At 46.7% G+C, this 22,679-nt stretch overlaps 1 protein-coding gene across 1 annotated transcript in view; it reads left to right on the top strand.

Annotated features, from left to right (window-relative positions):
* The window catches only part of Fstl4 (follistatin like 4), a 433,260-nt gene that overhangs the window by 400,176 nt on the left and 10,405 nt on the right, over positions 1–22,679 (top strand). The window contains exons 9-14 of the mRNA XM_026780565.1: positions 4,144–4,305; positions 4,640–4,774; positions 6,090–6,116; positions 7,409–7,527; positions 9,424–9,573; positions 17,179–17,286. Coding sequence (XP_026636366.1) covers positions 4,144–4,305; positions 4,640–4,774; positions 6,090–6,116; positions 7,409–7,527; positions 9,424–9,573; positions 17,179–17,286 — 701 coding nt within the window. The remainder of the gene's footprint in view (positions 1–4,143; positions 4,306–4,639; positions 4,775–6,089; positions 6,117–7,408; positions 7,528–9,423; positions 9,574–17,178; positions 17,287–22,679) is intronic.

The raw sequence follows: 22,679 nt of genomic DNA, 5'->3' as shown, positions 1-22,679 counted from the left end.
GGGGTGGGGGGGGGGACGGACATACATGTGGTCGGACAGATGATACCTGCTCAAGTGTGAAAACGTCTCAGTCTGCCCACGCATTCCTGTCAGAGAGCAGAGCAGAGGCCAAGGGCAGTCTCCAGGGCTGGTACCGACCACCGCAGGAACCAGTCCCCGGTTTCTCGCATCTCCAGTTCCCTGAACAAATTCTGCTCCAATAAACAGCAGGTACCGCAGACATCTGGAGGGCAAGTCTCCCCCGGAGGAAGAAGAGAGTGAAGCCTGCTAGGATCTGTTCCCCCAAGCCTCCTCAAGGAGTGACCCCTCACATTTGCAAAGTTGTTCAGCCATCCTTTCCACACAGAAAGCTCCGCTACTCAGCAAGGGACCAGAGTTCTTAGCACTGTGGGCATAAAGCCCGACACCTGGCTAGTGTTCCAGAGCTGTCAGCTGCCCAATAAGGGATTGACAGAGGCTTGTAAAATCAATCCAGGTCCTTAGTCAGGTGCTAGGCTCAATGAGGAGGAGCCTCTCAGCCCACCCCCCAATCAATGGTCTGACGCTCTGTGATATCTTGGTTTAGCAAAATGACAAGGAACAATGTCATTTCTCAGATTCCTCGGCTATGCATTGAATTTTTTTCCTTACTAGATAAACTCAGAATTATTTTGTCAAGCCCCAGTGGGCTGGTTTTAATTGAAATTAGATTCGATCCCTGGGTTAATTTGTCAGATCTTGTTTGTGACAATGGGAAATCTTCCTAATCAATGACCTCCCTCAAATTGTTACTTTCTTATACTGTCAGTGGTTTTATCATGTGGGTCCAGTCTGTTGTGTCTGGTCTGCACTAATCTCTGAGTAAACCATTCACTTTGTCGGCTTGGGTACTAGCTCTTTATTGTATTCATGTAATCGTTATCTTTTTTTTGGTTTGTGTCCCAGAGTACAGCTACCTAAAACATCATTGTTCTTCTCTATTATATGGTGACAATCTTAAATGTCCTCTAAGAGAGGGAAGAGATGGCTTAGCAGGTAGGTAAGAGTATTTATCTAAGGACCAACGTTCCAGGACCCACAGCATGTGGCTCACAACATCCTACAATTCCAGTTCCCAGTGACCTGACGCCCTCTTCTGGTATCTGGGGGTACTACATGCACATAGCACACGTACAGAAAAGCAGACACATACATTTAAATCTTTTTCATTTTAAAATGCCCCCATGGGTATTTTAAGCATTTGATGCTCTGTTTATGGCATTATTTTGAAGGCTGGAGAGCCCTTAGGAGATGGGTCTCAGCTAGTGGAAATAGGTTCAAGGCTTTGACATTGATCCTCACCTTTGAGGGACCAAAGAGGCTCAGTTGCACCAGAGAGAGCCCTCCCACCGCCATGACTCCCCACTAAGGTAAGAGGAGATTCCTTAAGTTATCTCTGCTGGGTGTTTGGTCACAGGGGCTGGAAACAGCCTCATGCTTTAATATGGCCGTCTCTGTGTGTTGCTTCCTTGACCACACCAGCAATGTTAATGTTGCTTCCTTTACTTTCTCCTTTTTCTTTTTCCTGGAAGGAATGGTGCTCTGTTCCTTCTTTTTATGGACATACTCATTGTAGGAAGAAAATATCATTTTGTTCCTATTTTACTGAGATTCACATACTAAGAAATGGAGTTTGGGTCTTTTTCAAAGGCTCTTTTGGTGCCTAGGAAGAAAATCAAATAATTTTTCTTTTTGGTCACCTTTACAGGCACTGAGACAAACTGTACTCAGAGTAAGCTCTGCTAATTTTTATGTTTGTGTGTCTGCATGATCGTATGTGAGCATAGGTGTGCACATGCGTCAGCACATACGTAGAGGTCAGAGGACAACCTCGGGTTTTATTCCCTACAGTCCATCTTGCCTCTTGGTCACTGATGCTGCCCCATGAACATCTGGGGATTCTCCTGTCTCTGCCTCCCACCTTGCCTTAGCAAAGCAGGATTCCAGATGCATGCTACCGAGTCCAGCTTTCCTCCGTGGATCTTTGGAACCTGAACCCAGGCCCTCACGCTTGCACAGCACAGGCTCTGTCCACTGAGACATCTCTCTAGGCATCCCTGGAGTGCCTAGACTTCAGCAGTTCACAGTGTGTTTGTGATGATTCCGATCTACACAGGATTGTCGTGGTTTAAATGAGAACAGCCCCCATAGGCTCAGATATTTGCTTACTGGGTCCCAGTTGGTAGAGCTGTTTGGGAAGGACATGAAGTATGGCCTTGTGGGAAGGGGTGTGTCCCCTGGGGATGGGTTTTGAGATTTCAAAAAGCCCACACCATTCTCAGCGCTCTTTCCCTCTGCCTCCAACTCTTGGGTGAGATATACACTCCAAGGCCACGCCTACCTGCCTGCTGCCAAGCTCCCCACCATGGTCATAGACTCACTGTAAGCCTTAAATAAACTCTTTGTTCTGTAAGTTGCCTTGGTCATGGCTCTCATCACAGCGATAGAAAAGTAATTAAAATAAGGACCAGGTGAGATAAACTCAAGGCTTATTCATACATACACATACACACACATATATGAGCCAATTCTACAGCCCCTAAAGGTTCCTTTTAAATGATCCATTTCCTTGAAGTTTTTGTCTTTATTGCCTATATACTGCATCTTCACATCCTTAAACTCCTTGGTATTCTTTCTCTAGTTCTTCATTGACCAAGCTTTCTCTTCTTACAACCAGGCAGAGCAAAGACTTCCCCATTGGTCTTCCCTTGGCTTTTGAGTTGAGTCCTCCATTTCACTTCTACTTTCTCTGGGTTTGCCTGCGGTTGCCGGGCAGGCTGCTGTGCTCACTGATGATGCCCTGGACAGTCCTCAGCCAGAACCCTGGTTCTCTCTAGAGACTTCTCAAACCACCCATCAGCCTCGGTACTCTGGGCCTCTGAGCTCCATCTCTGTGCTCTAAGGCTATAGGCTCCGTACTCAAGTTCTGTGCACTCCACTTAGACACCATTCATTCATTCCTCCCTCCCTCCCTCCCTCCCTCCCTCTCTGCCCACTGGAAGGTGTGAGGAAGGTTTGTTCTTTCCTATATGAACCAAGTGTGTCAGATAAAAGAGGCTCACGCCTATGCTCTTAAAACTAATCCTCACCCACATATCTCAACTGGCCCCACTAACCTCTTCCATCCTTGCTGGCTTGATCTGCTAGTCCAGAGAAAATTCTCTCATCTCAAATACCAGGAGTCCTACTTTTAATGGACAAAGGAGATTCCAGATAGTAGTAAGAAAACAGTTATCCACTTCAAGAGGAATACATCCCCCACTTTCCAAGAGGTGTGTGATTTAATACTCAAGTCTGCTTACATATGCTCTCAAACCTTGGCTTTAAAGTACGTAGAGTAAAATGTATAAACATAAGCCCTCACTAAGGTGGGAAATGATAATGCTTTTATGTTCAGGAGCGGGACTCTCCCTCACCAGGCTCCACATCTCCAAGAGCCTTTGCCCTCAGCCTGCCCTTGTCAGAAGGGCCAATCCACTGTGGAGTGTGCCAGAGTCTTACCCACCCGCGAACGCTCCTCTAGCCAGTGGGTTGGGTTGCATGCCCAAGCTGAAACTGGACTACCAGGGCCAGAGCTGAGTCGCTCCGCGACCAAGGAGCACACATCCTTCTTTCACGAAGGTTCCAGGGCTTAGAGAGTGAAGAAATAAAAATGACCCACTGGAAAATCGATGGGCTTCCCCACAGACGTGATGTAATTAGCAGCCCTGCCAGTCAGTGCCTAGAAGTGCTTCGTGAAGCATTTCCTGCAAGAAATTAAGGCCCCGTCCAATGGCTTTCCGATAACAGGAATAATACATCTGAATTTCATTCATTCAGAGATGAATTTCAGTGGCTGTTGCTCTTTATGTGCAGCAGCTGAACAGCTTTAAATATTTGGATGTCTTCCTGATCATATTTAGAACAAGAGTGGAAGCCATGAATTACAGGGTACCACACTGGTTGTGTTTATTGCCCGTGATCCATTTTACAGCCTTGTCCCTTGACGCTTGTGATGCTAAAGACATCACTGTAAGCTGGTTCAGAGACCTCCAGAGGTGCCTCTCAGGTTCACCCTCTGGAACAGGGGTCTCGGGGTTTGGCCAGGGGTGGATTTTCTCTCACCAACACCGTTCTCACCCACAGTGCCACCAGTCATCCGCGTCTATCCAGAGACCCAGGCGCAAGAGCCTGGAGTGGCAGCCAGCCTGCGATGCCATGCTGAGGGCATTCCCATGCCCAGAATCATTTGGCTGAAAAATGGCATGGATGTCTCAGCCCAGATGTCCAAACAGCTCTCCCTCTTGGGTAAGAACTGCACATGAATCCCAGGACAGGAAATGAGAGGTAAGATCATGGCTGAGCCTGGCGCATTAAGAGGAAACAGAGGTCCCCTGATGACTGGCACACAGGTCTCGTGGACATCTGAGAGGCTGTTGGCCAGATTCCAGGGCACCCTCTGTATTTTAGCAGTGCCAGCCTGTCCTGAGCCTAGTCCCAAGAATGATGGCTGCCCCCGGCCACACCCAAAGACTGTGTATTTAGCCTGACATTCTTCAGAGATCCTGAGGTGGTGGTGGGGAGGGCACATGAAAGGGTGTTCCCCTGAGAGCACCACCCTGAGCCACTGTCCCTTCTACAGCCAATGGAACTGAACTCCACATTGGCAGCGTTCGCTATGAAGACACGGGGGCGTATACGTGCATTGCCAAGAATGAAGTGGGCGTGGACGAAGATATCTCCTCCCTCTTCATTGAGGACTCAGCTAGGAAGACCTGTGAGTCCACTCTTGGCTCAGACCCTCGCTGAGCTGTTTGGGAGTGTTACGGGGACAAGGGGAGGTGCATTAACTCTCAGGGCCATAGTCACCAACTGGAGACCTCTGAAGCTGGGACAAATCTATTTCCTCTGTGCACAAAGCTAGTTACAGATGGTGACCTTCTCAGGCAACCTAGACAGCTCTGGAAATACAAATGATTGGAGTCTCTGGTCAGGATACAGAGCCCAGGGCCACAAGGAGGCCCAGATAGCCCAGCTGTGCCCCCCGCCTCCTATGTGATGAATGACTGGACACTTGGTCCCAAAAGCCTTCATGCCACCAGGTGCTCCATCCCAGTGGTCCCCTCTCATCTGTGGTTTTTCTTCCTTTGGTCCAGAAATGAACCCTTAAGGTTTTTTTTTTTATGTGTGCTTTGGTGCACAGGTTCCCAGAAGCCAGAAGAGGGGGCCAGATCCCTTGAAGCTGAAGTTACAGGTGGTTATAACCCCCTGATGTGGGATGCTGGGAACTGGACTCTGGTCCTCTGGAGGAGCAGCATATGCTCTTAACCACTAGGCCATTTCTCCAGCCCCTTTAGCCGCTTTTCATCACAGTGTGCTGTACTTATCCTATTGTATGAATAGCTAATCTTGTGCTGCCTGATTTATAAATTGAGCTTTATCATAGGCACACGTGCACAGGAGGAAGCAAGCATGAATGGGATTTAGCAGTGTCTGGTACAGGGCTACTGGAGGGTGCACAGCTGGGAGCGGCCTCTGCTCCAGGAATCATACCCTCCTTATGGGTCAAGTGTACTCCTTTTGTCGCCACTGCTCCCCGGGGGGTTCTGCAGGCAGAATTCATGCCATGGGTGTCATTCAGTTCCTTTCCCACAGCCAGACTCCAAACTGAGCCTTTGTCATTGAAACAATATTCTTCCTTCAAGTGTCCTGACTGAAAAATCAACTTTCCTGGAAGTGACCTAGGAAGTCAGAGAGAGATGCTATGCTATGCACTCCTTATTGTCCACAGAGTCAGGGAGTGGGGATTAGCTGCTGGGACCCTGGGACCGAGTTTTAAAGATTTGTTTAGAAAGCAAAAGCATCCTGAGGCCCAGAAGTTTCCTCGTAGACTGTTATCGTTGGTCCAGGGTCGTGAACTAATACTGTTGCTGGGCCGTTGAGAGATGCAGAGTCTTTCAGTGATGAGTTGGCACAAGAATGTCCCTCAATGGACTGAACCAAGAAATCCCAGCAGCAAATGTCTGACATTGTCCTTTTTCTTTCTCTTCCGGCTGTCATGCTGCTGCTCTCCAAATTCTTGGCTGCTGCAGTAGCAAACATCTTGTGGCGGGAAGAAGGTACTGAGTGTGATTGTCTTGGGTCGTGTGTGCTTGGTTCCACCTTTCCCTTCCCCATCAACCTTGCAGAGCCTGTGCGCCGGTGGGGGAGGGGGGTCATAGTCAAACTCACATGGCGCACACGTGGGCAGATCCAGTCCAGTTTCCTGAGTATGGGGCACTGAGTCTGACACAGTACATGTGAGGGGCGGGTGCCAACAGCAGGGTTGCTGGCTGTGACCTTTGGTGCACTGTCTGGCTGCCATGTGCACTCAGCTTGTGCCCTGTGCCTTTTAAGCAATGGTTCACTACTAGGCTGAGGTTACTGTAGAGGGACTCGGGTTTGCACAGTGGATTGCTATGCATTTTAGGTACCTAAGTCACATTAAAGCCACCTTAGAATATAGGACTGGTGGGGGCTACATTCGGATTAAATGAAGCATTGCTCAAACCCCATCTCACCTTGGTGGCTGTATGCTATGCCCTTCTCTGCTGATATTCAAATCTTAGAGGGGGGGAATACAGAAGCCAAGAGGAAGGGCCCACAAGCCTCAGGGCACCCTCAAATCATAATCAGAGAAAGATGAGACCAAACAGCAGCAGCAAAGGAAGCTGGGAGCCCTTTGGAGCCCCATAGCAGAAACTAGATTTCAACAGAACCTTCTAGGGTGGGGGGGAGGCTGGGTCTCCTGCGAGGTTGATTGTGTGTTGAATGAGTATTGACTCTCACATTCCCACACACTGAGAGCACTGCACTTAGCCAGAAATGTAGCTGTGTCTACAAGCCCCATGTGGGCTACATTAAGCTGTCAATCTTACGTTGGCTCTTCTGGTGATTGACTTTCAAAGCAGCCCCAGGAGGCTGTGCCCAGACCTGCTGTTTCAGTCCAAGATTTCCAGGTAGGCCATTCATGACAGAGGTGTTTTGGCAAGGTGCCTCAGACAGAGATGCTGTGGGGTAGCAATGAGGCACATGCACGTAGATAGCCTCCTAGAATCCTGGAGGGACACCCAGGATTGACTCCTGAGATTGCTGTCAGGCGCTCCCCAGGCTGGACATCTTTCAAGGATGGGGTTCCAGATGCATAGCAGCAGGGGTACTGGGTACTGCAGATCTGTAGTGGGCTACAATAGTTCCCAGCCTTGGGGACACTTCTTTACGTCATCCCAACTACCATCAAGAAGTGTTGTGGATGGACTGTCTCCCCTTCCCCACCGGGATAGTGTGTTATGTCTTCTTGCCACACTGCTGTGCCTCGTGTGACCCTACCAGTGGCTAGAAGTTCATGACCACAAGTGTTCACCCTTCCCAGGCCTCAGCGTGGGAAACGTGTTCTATGTCTTCTCCGACGATGGCATTGCTGTCATCCACCCTGTGGACTGTGAGGTCCAGAGACGCCTGAAGCCTGCGGAGAAGATCTTCATGAGTTATGTGAGTTTCTACGGCTGAGGCAGCTTCCGCATCATGCACGGTCAAAATCCAGAGGTCATGCTCCACGTGTGCATGCGTGTATGAGAGACTGGGTTTCTTCAGTTCTGATCATTACATGTGGGTGTGAGTCCAGGCTAAGGGAGACGCCTAAGGCAGGGAATTTTAACTCTCCCTCCTCCATCCAGCAGCTGTGAGGGTCAGGGTCCACTGAGTTTGTGGCCCCTAGAAGTTCATAGTCAGATAGAGGCAGCAAGGTAAACAGACAGCATCTAGACGGGTATTCTTGTGGTAGACTTTGGCATGGACACACATGAATGAATGCCCAGAGTTCCAGAGGTACTACAAATGAAACATGAAGCCAAGTATGAAGTGACGGGGGCAAGGATGGGGCAGCAGTGGAGGTAACCCCTGGGGGTAGATCCAGAGCAGCCCTCCCCACTGCCATTCTCCTGGGTTTCTCTGCTCTGTGGTTCTCTCGGCCTGCCTATCCCTGAGCTGTAGCACACTGACTCTGCTGGGTGTCAGGTCACAGTCCTGTTCTCCAGGACTTCGTAGCATGCTGTGATACCAAGCAGGGGAGACACTAGTGAGAGAGGCCAGGTGTGGGAGGCAGAGTGCTCGGCACACCCTGGAGTTTGGAGGCCTATGAAGAAACCAAAGAGACTAGAGGGACGGGACACGTCTGAGCTGAAGATACAGATCTAGGTGCCAACTCCTTGTGAGTGTTGTCAAAAGCCAAGGGATGAACAAGGGCATGTGCAGTTGGCATGAGAGGGGCATCCAATGGAGTCCTGACCCATCCACAGCTCAGGGGCGGGCAGGCTAAGAGAAACCAAAGAACAGGAGCACAGGGTGATAGAGAAATCCAAGAGAACAGGTTTCACAGAAGGCAGGGAAAACAATGTTCCCATCTTTTAAAACACAAAAGGACCAGAAGGAAGGAAGGAAAGCAACAAGGTCCTAGTTGTGTATAGAATGAATGAGCAAGACTGGAGAAAAAGAATGAAAGGTTGGTTTTAGACATGCACGCTTGAGATGCATATTGGTCACCATAGTGGACAAGAGGCAGCAACAATTAAGAGCGGAGCCCACACAAGAGGCTTGAAGACAGAAACTTGGTTAAGTGCTTTGCCTGCAAGCATGAGGACCCGAGTTAGCGATCCTTGAACCCGCATTAAAAGGAGACGTTGCTGGAAAAATGGCTCAGTGGTTAAGAGCACGTGTTGCTCTTGCAGGGGACCCAGCACTCACAGGTGGTTCACAACCATCTGAAACTCCAGTTCCAGGAGATCCGATGCCCCCTACTGGCCTCCAGAGGCATCAGGCACACATGTGGTATACATGTAATCATGCAAGCAAATTTTTTTTCTTTTTTTAATGTTTGTAATCCCAGCCTGGGGAAACAGAGGCAAGCAGATTGTCGGATTCAGGGGCTAGCTAGCCTAACCTATTTGATAAACTCTAAGACACTGAGAAACCCTATCTCAAAAATAGTAATAGAAGAATAAGGTGGAAAGCCTTGGGGGATGACATGGCCTCCACAGGCATTGTGCAAACTTGTTCATATATGAACACACACACACACACACACACAAACACGCACGCACAAATCTGGGAGTGGTAAATGTCCACACAGTACATAAAGCTGTAGGTCTCAATGAGATAAACAAGGGAATGGACCCTGGGCCATTCCACACAGAGAGATCCGCAAACTGAGCACACGGTGACGTAGTATTGACCTTGGTGAGGAAGGTGAGGGTCGAGTGATAATTAGTGAAATGGCAGGGCTTGCCTGCCATTTTTGTGTATGAATCCCAAGGAGTTTGGGAAGGGAGAAGGACCCCAGAGATGTTGGAGAGGGGCAGAGCAGATACATGGCTGTCTGTCTCCTTACAGGAAGAAATCTGTCCTCACAGAGAAGGAGATGCCACCCAGCCTTGCCAGTGGGCATCTGCAGTCAACGTCAGGAACCGGTATATCTACGTGGCCCAGCCAGCACTGAACAGAGTCCTTGTAGTTGATGTTCAAGCCCAGAAAGTCTTACAGGTAATAGCTCTTGGAAGAAGTGGGAAAGACTTGGAATCCCAGAGCCACCCCTGCTGTGTGCACACTCCCCAGCTCCTATGGGAAGGGCTTAGCCTGGAAAGAGACTCCTGTGTAACCATCTATCAAATATAGATTACTATGTGCCCAGCACTATTGTAAATGCAAAAAAAAATTAGCCATGAATGATTGCACTAGAGTCCCTGGTGCACGATTTTAGTCAGGGAGGCAGAACGCAAAGCCAAGTTTCAGGGCGCCGTAAGAACGGTGCAAAGCCAGGGTTAATGTGACAACAGGACTGTAAGACTATTGTCTTACCGCTGCACAGAAGCCGAGATCTGAATGCCACCTAGGATCCAGACCATGGAGCCATTGTACAGTGATAAGGGCCAGAGTGGAGACAGTGAGCTTAGAGATAAACAGAAGCTAGTCCCTCAAGGGTCCTGGGGGCCAGCTGGGCTGTAGAGTAAGATCAAGGCAGAAGAGAAAGTCATGAAAAGGTTTCTGAGCATCAATACAACTGCTACTTTAAGAACGGCAAGAAGACAGAGCAGGGATGGGTGGAACTTGTTCCAGACACAAGATGGTGGCAATAGCAGAAGACCATGATGAGAAAATACCAGACTCACTTTGTTGTTTTTAGATCTGTGTGTATGCATGTGAGCACCAGCTGCTCTACCGCTGGAGTTACAGGCAGTCACGAGCCTACTGCAGTACTGGGAACCTAGCTTCACTCTTCTGGAAAAGCAGCAAGCACTCTTAGCTCCTGAGCCATCTCTCCAGCCCTCCTAAAATTCTTTCTGATGGTTAACTGTAAAGCTTGAGAGGGGACGAAGACAAAAGAAAAAAAGCATTTTGTGGGTCTTTCATTAGCTTGAGCATAGAATGGTTACATCATTTATAACATTTGATAGGTTAAATAATGGCCCTCAGGACATTCCATCCCAGAAAACAGAATGCTCCCTTATATAACAAAGGAGACAGTATAGGTATGGCTAAGGATTTTTCAAGTCAGGAAATCCTGAAAGATTCAGGTGGACCCCAGCTGCAATCACAAGTATTTGTGTAAGGGGGTGGCAGAGGAAAATTTGACCACAGATGAAGTCATGGATGCAAGGATTGAAGCAAGATGCATTTCAAGGTAGAGAGCAGAGCGTGGAGCAGATGGGGGGGGGGAGATAAAATACAAAATGGTGTCAGATATCTAAGCAGCTATGTCAAGTAAACGGGTCTGAGGTCAAAAGAAAGATGGAGGCTGGAGCTGTCAACTTGAGCATCATTGCCCTGTGGCCTGATTAAATCTAGAAAACTGATTGAGATCACCAAGTGTATCCAGACAGGAAAGAGATCAACACAGGCAGCTGTACAGAGGGATTTCAATACAAAACTAAAAGTATAAAGATGAGGAAGGGGTGCCAAAGGATGTTTTCAAGGAAGTGCTATCCCAGAGTGTGTATGCTATTGGAGTATCTGTTTCCACACTCTTCCCACACATATCATAGTGCACGATTGTAGTGGACTCCAGTGCACACAGATGGGGACACCAGCCTTAACCAAGAAAAGATTCCTCTACTAGGTACAACAAGGCAATTCGGGGGACAGTAGGTAGATTACTGTCTTTTGAATACTTTTTTTCAGTAAAACAAAAGGAAGATTATCACCAGGACTGGATGTTTGAGGAGAAAGGTGAAAACTAAGTGTGAGGTTGGATTGACCAGGCACGGGTGCAGGGAATGCTGGGCAATAGTGATTACCCACTGAAGGACTGCGACTAGAAACTTAACCTGAAGTCAACCAGCAGCGTGGTCTCTGCCCTGCCCTGTGAAATACGTGTTAAGAACATTTGATATAGCCAGCGCTGTGGTTTGTCCTGGTATATGCAACAGGTTTTCAGTTTGATTCCCATGAACAGAAAACACACTGAGTAATTTTTATCTTTTCGAGTATACTAAAGCTTATTTTAATACAGAGCTCATGATAAACTTTGATAAATGTTTTGTGTTTACTTTACAAGAACATGTATTCTGGTATTAGATGAGCTATTTAATATGTGTCAGTTTTGTCAAGTTGATTCATTGTGCTGTTCAGATTGCCTTTCTCAGGTGATTCGTTTTTGTCTGTCTGGTCTATCAACTGCTGAGGTGTGTTTTCAAAATCCACTGTGGCTGTAGAGTTATCTGCTAAGAGTTCTATCCATTCTTACTTTGTCTCTGGTAATGCTGTGAATCTGTTTTATTTTTTAAAAAATAATGTTAGGATGGCTAAATCATATATATATTGGTTTTTCAAAACAGGGTTTCTCTGTATAACAGACCTGGCTTCCTATAACTTGCTTTGCATACCAGGCTGGCCTCGAACTCACTGAGATCCCCTTGCCTCTGCCTCCCAAATGTTGGGATTAAAGGTGTGCACCACCACTGCAAGGCTGCTAAATCATATTTTAATTACCATTCTCATGCTACAATTTTCGATCCTTTTACTTTCCAACCTCTCTATGCCTTATATTTAAGATTTTTTTTCATAGCGTCTAAGTTTTTATCTAGCTTAATAATTTAGTCTTTTACTTAAAATAGTTGACCCATTTATATTTAATATAATTTGTATAGTTGAGTGTTCCTATCATGTTTCTTACCTTATTTAAACTGTTTATGTTGCTTGATTTTGGCTTTGTGAAAGAGTTTAATCCTGCTTTTTTTCCCCTCTATTTATTGAAGAGGTACGCATTAGTATCATGGAGACTACAACACACATCCTTACACTGATACTATCACATGCAAATTGTTACTTCATGTCTTGGCTTCCTTTCTTGCTTGTGATAACATATCCTGACAAAAACATGTAAGGGAGAAAGAGTATAGTTCTGATTACAGTCCATTATTACAAGGAATCAGGTAGGAAGCTGATGTCCCCAGTCATGTTACATTGATGGTTAAGAGCAGAGAACAGGGCTGGAGAGATGGCTCAGCAATTAAGAGCACTGGCTGCGCTACCAGAGAACCTAGGTTCAATTCCTAGTACTGACATGGAAGCTCACCACAGTCTATGATTCAAGCAAGCTCCAGGAAACGCATGCAGGCAAAACACCTATGCACATAAAATAAAGATAATTTTTTTAAAAAAAAAAAAGTTTAAAAAGAGCAGAAAACAGTGAATTAGTAAAGGCATGCTTGTGCTTAGCTCACTTTATCCACTCTTAATCCAGAATCCCCTGCCTAGAGAATGGTGCTACTCACAGTGGGAGGGACATCCCACTTTCCATATCATAATCAAGATAATCTGACATAGGCATGCCCAGCTGCCCCTCTCCCAAACGATTCTAACTTACATCAAATATAAAGTGTAGAAGGACTTTCCTTTGGGTCACCAGCTCCCAAATAATGATACAAAAACTTATTATTAAAGCTTGACCTTAGCTTAAATTTGTCCCATGGGTTATACTTTAACCCATATTTTTAAGTCTATGTTCTACAACATGGCTTTTACCTCTCTCCCATTCTGTGTGTCTGACTTGTTCTACATCTCCATAGCATCTCCTGTGGGTCTCGATCATCCTCTTCCTCTCTCTGCCAGGAAGTCCCTCCTATCTTTCCTGCCTAGCTATATAAGTTGTTCAGTTTTTATTACACCAATTACAGCAATACTTCTTCACAGTGTACAAATATCCTACAGCAATAAAGGTTAACACTAACCATCACACTTCATTTTCTCAACAATGGTAAAATACTAACTCCTTTAACCTTCTTGCTGCCTTTTGTATTATTATATATTGTTATTGTGCAAAAATATATATACATACATATATCCAGGCAATCACTGATATTTACCCAAATATTTACTTTCTAGTCCACTTTATTACTGAGGTAGGTGGTAGTTGTTCTGACAACGTGTCACTCCATAGCCCAGGCTAGCCTTAAACTCACAATCCTCCTGCCTCAGCCTCCAAAGTACTGGAATGAGACCATTTTTATTAGTTCTTCTGCTGGCAACAGATCTGTTTTGTTTGACGTGAAAATATTTTCTATTTCTGAATAATTCTAGCTGACAGTTACTTTCCCTTCAGCATTTTAAGATGCCATCCATATCTTCCCCTGTTGCTGAACCAACTGTATTTTCCCTCTCTCCTTCTCCGAGTTCCTCTCTGGTTAGTACTCTAACTGCAATGTTTCTCATATGGAGATCTTTGTATTTATTCTAATTAGAGGTCTCCAGAGGCTCTTGAGTTTGTGGACTGAACATTTAACAGATGAGAAAATTCTCAGCAGTTATGTCTTTAAATATTCTGCTGTCCCGTGCTCACTTTCTTCCTGAGGAGCCTGTCCTTAAAATGTTTGCCTTTCCATTGTACCCACATCTTCTCCTCTTTCAGTTTGCTAATCCTACCTTCTCCTTCATCTAAGGTGGGGTTTTCTGTTTCTTGTTATATCAGAAATTCATTTTTAGCTTCAAATTTTCTATTTAATTCCCAAATTCTTTTTTGGTGTTGTTTGTGGTTTTGGTTTTTTGAGACAGGGTTTCTCTGTGTAACAGCTCTGGCTGTCCTGGAACTTGCTTTGTAGACCAGATGAACCTCAAACTCACAGAGACCAGCCTGCCTTCAGAGTGCTAGGATTAAAGTCATGTGCCACCACCCCAACCCATCCCTGGCTGCAAATAAATTCTTAATTGTCTTCTTGTGGCCCTTCACATTACGATTTTGAATACTAAAAAGACATCTGCCTCTTGAAATGCCTAGTGATTTTTTTTAATCCAAACATTCTACGTATTTTTAAGTTGGAAAGTGTTTAAATGGCTGTCATCCATTGGAAAGGATTTACCCTTTCATCTGCTAGGCAGAAAGAGGAGCAAGTTGATCATTTTAAAATTTCTCATTTTAAAATTTCTCTAGGGCCAAGTCTGCTCAGTCCATCCCCTAATCCTGGGGCTTTTAACTCAGGCTCTTGCTCCTGCCAGACTCCAGCAGCTCAGCATAGCGAGACTATGGGAAATCCCGTGCTGAGTTTAATCAATGTCTGGCTTAGTCTTCGGCTCCCTCTCCCACAGCACTGAGTAAGAGCATGAAATCTCACAGGAAGGGATGGGAAGGGAAGGGAAGGGAAGACAATGGCTACTGTCTAACAGCTAGGAAATTCTGATGATGAGTGGGATGAGTGGAAAGAGATCTTTAACGAGAAAGTTGAAGGACTGGAAGGTGGCTCAGCCGTTAACTTCCTCAGATGATAGCGTTACTGTGGCACGAAAAGCTCCGAGTAGGATTACGGCAGCGCTAGGTGCCTGAGCCTTTGGTAAATGTACCAGTTACTTGTCTTGTTGATGTGACCAAATGCCTGACGCGAAGCAGCTGAAGGGAGAGGGTCCAGTCCGTCCCAGCAGCAAGCGTCTCCAGTGGGAAGTAGCTGGCCATCTTGAGTCCACAGTCAAGAAGGCGAGAGATGGATGCTGGTTCTCAGAACGCCTTCTCCTGCTTCCCTTTCCAGTTAGCCTTGAGCCCAGGCTGTGGAAGGCGCAGCCCACACCCTCCTCTCCAGAACACGCTCACAAGTGTAGCTTGAGGTGTGTCTCCCGGGGGATTTCCAAAACCAGTCCAGATGAGAGTGAACACTGACCGCCACAATAAGCAGAAGCAGGGAGACATGCAGGGCTCACAGGAGGCTACATCACCCTTGAGGGTCAGTCAAGCCTAGTAATTAGGACTCTCCTTGGGACTTACCCGAGTGTTATCAGAAGCGAGGCTCTAGGGACAGCGGGGATAGAAGAGGGAACACATTTCAGCAGCAGGGAGTGAAATCACAAGTTCAGTTCTGCACATGTGGGTGAGATCCTCAACAGAGAAGACCTGAGACATAGCAGCTCTTGGTCAGGAGAAAGTGGAGAAGCCAGGGAGGCCAATGGGGTATCTCTAAAAGGCAGTAGTGAACACATAACGTCCTGCAATGCTAAGAGGAGGGTCATGAAGTGACGAATGAACTTTAGAGAAGGCCTGGGACACCTCACCACAGGGATGGGAGCAGAAAATGAGAAGCGGGTAGAGAGGGCTCAAAAGACAGTTATTTAGCAAAGTTTGTGTGGACAAAGATGGTCATTTTCCCCCATGGACTAACAAGGCTAGAATCTGGATGAAAGTGAAATTTCAGAAATTATGTTGATGAGGTATAAGCTATAATGGTGAAGGAAGTGGAGGAAAAGTCATTGAAACCATGGAGAAAGGGATTTGGGGACACGTGCTGGCTAGTTTTATATCAGCTCGACACAAACTATAGCCATCTGAGAGGAGGAGGCCTCAACTGAGAAAATGTCTCCATGAGATGGTGTTGTAGGCAAGCTGCCTATCAGTTATTAATTGGTGATCAATGGGGGAATTCCCAATGCATCATGGGTGGGGACACACCTGAGCTGTTTGTCCTAGGTTCTATAAGAAAGCAGGCTGAGCAAGTCATGAGGAGCAAGCCAGTAAGCAGCATCCCTCCATGGCCTCTGCATCAGCACCTGCCTTCAGGCTCCTGCCTTGTTTGAGCTTCTGTCCTGACTTCCTTCTATGATGAACAGTGATATCGAAGCATAAGCCAAATCAGCCCTTTCCTTCCCCAAGTTGCTTTGGTCATGGTGTTCCATCACAGCAACAGTAACCCTAAGATAGGGCTCACCCATATGGATTTGAAGGCATCAAATTTGGTGGCCAATTGGGCAGAAAAGATGGCGGAGAACCTGAGTCTGCCTCTTCACTGAGCATGGGGGTTATGAAAAGAGCTGGTGGTTCACAGTCCATTATTAAAGATCATTAAAGAAGATTTCTGTAGCATAAAAGCTGCACTGTGGGGCTGGAGAGATGGCTCAGCGGTGGAGAGGACTTGTTGATCTTGCACAGGAGTTGAGCTTAGTTCCTCCCACCCACATTAGGTGACCCACAACCACCTGTAACTCCAGTTCTGGGGTCCAAAGCCTTCTTTCTGACCTCCTCAAGCATCTGAACTCACATGCAACATACACATAATTTTTTAAAAGATCTACATTCTAAAAGGAAAAGAGCATTCTTGTGCCAGGGCCTTGGGAGAAGCTATGGCCTCAGCAAGTAGCAGACTTTCAGCTGCTGCCATTTAAAAAGGGAGTGTGTACCTGCTTGATGCCGCAGTCTTGAGTCCAGAGCCTTCAACTGCTGGATGTGTGACAAAGAGGCTGCACAGGGTGGGACAAAGGTCAGAGCTGGGTAGCAACTCAGATGATCCTGGGAAAGGACCAACCCACCAGAACCCGGGTGGATGCTGAGGGTCCAAGAGGTCCCTAAGGCTGTAGGAAGACTAAAAAGAGTCCCCAGGGCTGGCTCTTGAGTGGAAGTCTTAGAGCCTCTGTGCTCAGTCTCTTCCAGAGTTGTCCCTAGGATACTGTAGGTGAGATATAAGCAAGAAACTAAGTTCTTCAAAGAGACAACTCATTGAGTCGCTTGTCCTCTGAGGACAAAGCCCATGGGACAACTTCTACACTAGGTTTCCAAGCAGGATAATGGGCAAGGGTTCGAGGCCAGCTTCCCTAGTGAGATAACCACATACGTGAACGTCCAGAATGAGCAACATGTCAGCCTCAGCAATGACCAACTTGTCACTATTTCTTTTCAAGTCCATAGGTGTGGACCCTCTGCCAGCTAAGCTGTCCTACGACAAGTCACATGACCAAGTATGGGTCCTGAGCTGGGGGGACGTGCACAAGTCCCAACCAAGCCTGCAGGTACGTGGAGTATGTTGAAGCTGACACACAGCCTCTAGCAGGATTCTGTTGCAATAAAACCATTGTCCTGTGCTCCCCTGGGTGGCCATCTATCCAAACTGTTTCCACAAAGGCTTGAGAAGGAAGCAGGAAACAGTATGAGTAAGCTTTACCTACCCATCTAAGAAACTCTCAGTTGAGAAACTGTCTAGAGCAGAGTGGCCCATAGGCATGCCCATGGGTGAATAGTCTTCATTGTTAAATTGAAGTAGAAGATCCAGTCCACTGTGGGAGGCACCATTCCCTATACGGGTGGTTCTAGGCTGTGTAAGAAGGCTACCCAAGTATGAGCATGTACCCAAACCAGCAAGCAGCGGCCTCCAGGCTCCTGCTTAAGTTCTAGCCTTGACTTCCCTCAAAGAGGAACTGTGACTCTGAAGTATGAGCCAAATAAATCTTTTCCTTCTTAAATTTCTTTAAGTCTGAATATTTTATTATACACCTAGAAGGAAGCCAGAAACCGCCTCCAAGCACTGTTCCCATTAGGCAATTCACAGGGCATCTTCAACCAGGATTCAACCAGGACTGCAGCTGAAAAGAATGTAAAATGAATCAAATTCTAATTTCATGACAACCCAGTCCCTACCCAGCTGTATCACACCTGCTTCTCCTGACTCAGTAGCTCTTAGGGATAGATAGGATGTCTCTAGAGTCCAGACAGCGAAGAGGAAGACAGGATTTTCTTCTCCTTTGAGTGCGCAGACCATCTAGACAGCAGTGCTAAGCCATAAATGTGGGGTTTTTCCATTTGTTCTCTGTTGTTACAACACAATGCCTGAAGCTGGGTGATGTAAAAAGGAAAAGATATATCTTCTCTCACGGTTTTATCTGAGACCAAGCAGCCCTATCTGGTCAGCTTCTGGCAAGAGGGGAAGCAATGCCACCCGCCATCACGGTGGACATGAAAAGGGAAGCAGATGGGTGAAGAAGGGGTACACGTGCCAGCGGGTGAAGAGAGGGGCACGATGCTCCCATTCTTGTGAGAACTCACCCATCCTAGGGGGCTGCATTAATATCTTCAGGAGTAGAGAGATCTGTGAACCGATAGAGCCCAAGAAGGTCCCACCGCCTCTCAACGTCACAGCATTGGCGGCCATGGCACAACGTGAGTTGGGTGGAGACACACTCTATTGAAACTATAGTTCTAACCAATAAACAGGGGCAGCAGCCTGCATGCTTAAACTCACAGACTATGTGCTCACAGTGTGCTAGGCCACAGAGAGTTAAATCATCTGCCCATGGTCCTGGCCCACTCAGCATGGCTCTGAAGCCCCTACACTGTACCTCCCCTGCTTCCTGAGAAGAGGCTAGGCTCTGCTGATCTGTAGAAATCCTCCCCACACCAGCTAGGGAGGTTTGACACTACCTGGCCCTGCCTCTCTCCCCAGGGATCCACTAAGCCCTATGAAAAAGTCACTTGATGGTCAACTCTGTTCTCCTAAAAAGCAGTACACAGAACCATCTGCATACAGGGAGGAGTTAATGCGTTGCATGCCCATGAATGATTTGGGCCACTAGGGTTGACTGTCTTTAGAACCCACAGAAGTAAATGGAGACAGCTCAGCCCTGTTCTCCTTCCAGCCTTTGCTGGACCCAAGGGGGAAGTTCCAGTGAACCTGACAACGCAAAGAGCTTACCAAAGGTCCTGGGAGCCAAAATAAAGGTCGCTGAGAACAGAAAATGAGCTGGAAGAACTGTGGGAGACTCTCTTACTCCTTTTTCTCTGTCACCAAATGCCCTCTGAACCGCTTGCGGGAACAGTCCATCAAAGCAGCAGGAAAGCCTCCCAGATGTGGCAGTAGGAAGGGACGGCTACCTGCTCACATCTCAGTGGCTAGGATGTGGACAGGGTACCATAAACAGCGTCAGGCTGTACTCATCAAGGTCCTCCCTCCCTCCAGCAGCCTGCTTTCTCCAGTGATGTGTCACCTCCCAACACAGTGTCACCAGATGGAAGACCAAGTGTTCAAACCCATAAGTGTGTGGGGGACATGGCACAACCATACCACAACAGGGACAGATTTCCCGAGAACACTAAGAATGAAATCCAAAGAGGGGGTCACCAGAAAATTGGTCTTATTTCAACTAAAAATGAATGAAACCAGCTTCCAAGTTAAAAACTAAGTGATTTAAAAAGAAAAGAAAAAATGTATCCTTATGGGGCTGGAGAGATGGCTCAGAGGTTAAGAGCATTGCCTGCTCTTCCAAAGGTCCTGAGTTCAATTCCCAGCAACCACATGGTGGCTCACAACCATCTCTAATGAGGACTGGTGCCCTCTTCTGGCCTGCAGTCATGCACACAGACAGAATATTGTATACATAATAAATAAATAAATATTTAGAAAAAAATGTATTCTTATGAAGTAGCCTGAAAGAAAAAGGAAATCTTCCTGAAGAGAAAAACCTATGAAGGTTTGGAGATGTGGGGCAGGGTCCTGTAACACCCAGAGAGAAGGGTCACAGTTGGAATAGAATCAAACATTAAGTGTCCTAGGCATGATACTATTCACCTATAATCCCGGCACTTGGGACTCTGAGGCAGAAGGATGTCCGTGAGTTCCAGGACAACCAGGGAGATATAGTGAGACTATCAAGAAAGGAATCTAACAAGTTTGGAACATAATTGTTGAGTCAAAGAACTGTAATGATGTGGGGCGGTGGTGGTGCACGCTGGATCTCTGAGTTGGATGACAACCTGGGCTACAAAGTGAGTTCCAAGAAAGCCAGGGCTACACAGAAAAACCCAATCTCAATTAAAAAAAAAAAAAGAACTGTAATCATGTGGGTTCAACAAGATCTAGGACTGGAGAGAGGGCTCAGAGAGTAAGGGTGTTGTCACACAAGCCTAAGTGCCAGGGTTCAAATCCCCAGAAACTGTGTAAATGTGGAAGAAGAGAACTGATTCCACAATGTTGTCCTCTGCCCCCCCCCATGCACACACTCATTCTCAAAGAGAGGGCTCCACACATCCCAGTCCTAAGGGATGAGAAGCAATATATCTCTCGTTAATTCTTCGTAAAATTCTAGAACTCCAAGAAAGAAACTCTGACAAGGGAAGCCCCTTGGAAAACAAATCACCCATAAAAGACAGACAACCAGGTTGACATTAGATTTCCCCACCCCTGTAACAGTAGCTGAAAACCTGGAATAGCAAAGAGCTGAGCATTCAAAGTCTTGTCCCAGCAAAGACCCCACTTACAGGGGAAGACAAGAGGGTGTGTGAGCACCCAGGGTCTCAGCACTAAAGAAACATGAGGGGACAGTAAGGGAAGATATAAAGCAAGCATCAGATGAGCCAGACATGATCCCAGTGTAGAGAGAGACATGATCCCAGTGTAGAGAGAGACATGATCCCAGTGTAGAGAGACATGATCCCAGTGTAGAGAGAGAGGAGGCACAGCACTGAGGACTAAGGAGGGAAACACCTGGAAATGTATGAACTAAGTAAAGCCGGAGACTTGGGGCCTGAAAGAGAAATAAAAATATATACCAAGTGTCACTTATTGTAATCAAGAATGGGTGGAGGCAGGGCAGAGTGAAAATGTAAGTCTCACTTTGTTGGGATAAGAAGGGTGGGGAAAATGCTGGAGCATGAATATCCTATTTCTCCAACTATCTCTTTTTATTTTTGGCTTGGTTTGGTATTTTGAGGCTGGGTTTCTCTGTGTTATTGTCCTGTCTGTCCTGGAACTCACTCTATAGACCAGGCAGGCCTCCAACTCACAGAGATCTGCCTGCCTCTGCCTCCCAAATGCTGGAATTAAAGGCATGAACCACTACCACCTGGCTAAAATTTTTTAATGATGTTTTTATGTGCATTGTTGTTTCGCCTGGATGTCTGTTCAAGGGTATCAGACATCCTAGAACTGAAATCACAGACAGCTTCGTGAGCGGCTGCATGGGTGCTGGGAACTGAACTCAGGTCCTCTAGAACAGCCAGTACTCTTAGCTCCTGAGCCATCTCTCCAGCCTACTGTATTTTTTAAAGGCAAAGATGTGCCATGGGTATAGGGTGTAACTATAGGTGATGCCCTTCTCTGACAAGCACAAAACCCCAGATTCCTTCCCAAGAACTACAGAAAACCATACATGGCAGTGTATGTCTGTAATCTCAGAACTTGGGAAGTAGGGGCACAAAGATCAAAAGTCCAAGGTCAGCCTCCACTCCACAGTGAACTGGAGGCTAGCCTGGGCTACTTGAGAGAGACCCTGTCATTTATAAATAATATTTATAAATAAATAAATAGAATGGTTTGATTGGGCTTTAAGAAGAAAATTATTTGATATAATTTGTTTCTAAGAAATATAAAGCCAAACTTGGCGATGCTGACACAGCTATACTCAGGAGGTCAAGGAGAGAGGGTCATGAATTCAAGGCCTGCTTGGACAGTAAAGTGAGTTCAAAGCCAGCCTGGGCAACTTAGCCCTTGCCTAAAAAAAGAAGAAGTGGGGCAGAGCAATAGCTCAGTCACTATAGTGCTTGTGTTGCAAACACGGGGACCTGACCACACCCCCAGCCCATGGGGCTAAAAAATTAATATGGCGCCAGCAGGACAGCTAAGTGAGGACACCTGCCACATAAGCCCCAGCAGTTCCGTCCCTAGAACTCACAGCAGAGGGAGAGAAACCGACCCCCACATTCATCCCTGCAGGCTCTCACACAAAACCAAGCTGGAGGCTCTGGGGAGACAGGATGGTTCCTGGAACTCTCTAGCCAGCCAGCCCAGCCTGCAGAGCAAATTCCGGTCAATTCAAGAAACTGCCTCAAAAATAAATAAGGGAGATATATAGCTATAGAGGTTGCTCAGTGGTTAGAGCACTGGCTGCTCTGGCTAAAGACATAGATCTGGTCCCCAACAGTGTGGTAGCTCACAACTATCCGTACCTCCAGTTCCGGGGGTCTGATGCCCTCTTTTGACCTCCACAAGCACCAGGCATGCACACGGTACACACCCACATGAGCAGGCAAAAACGTCGTGTACGTAAAATAAATATCTAAAGTATATTTTAATTTTTCAAAGGAGGGTGTAAGAACACTCAAGGCTGACCTCTGACCTGCACATGTGCATGTGTGCATTTCCTAGTTAAAGGGACTAGAATGCAGCTCCCTGCTAGAATGTTTTCTTGGCACATACAAGGTCCTAGGTTTAGTCTCCATTACCAAAAGGGGCGGGAGACATGAAAGAAATAAAGAACTACAGTAGAAGTTATAAAAGGAGAGACCTCAAGACTTGAAACAGTGATAGCAGTTGATCAAAGGGATGCTCGGGAGAGAGAATGCGAGCACCGGGTGAGGTGGCTTCGAACTGAAAAGCTGTGGACAGCAGGAGAGACTTTCATGATGATGAATAGTT

The sequence above is a fragment of the Microtus ochrogaster genome, chromosome 7 (genome assembly GCF_000317375.1).
Source record: "Microtus ochrogaster isolate Prairie Vole_2 chromosome 7, MicOch1.0, whole genome shotgun sequence".
NCBI lineage: Eukaryota > Metazoa > Chordata > Mammalia > Rodentia > Cricetidae > Microtus > Microtus ochrogaster.
This window is presented reverse-complemented; position numbering and strand designations above follow the sequence as displayed.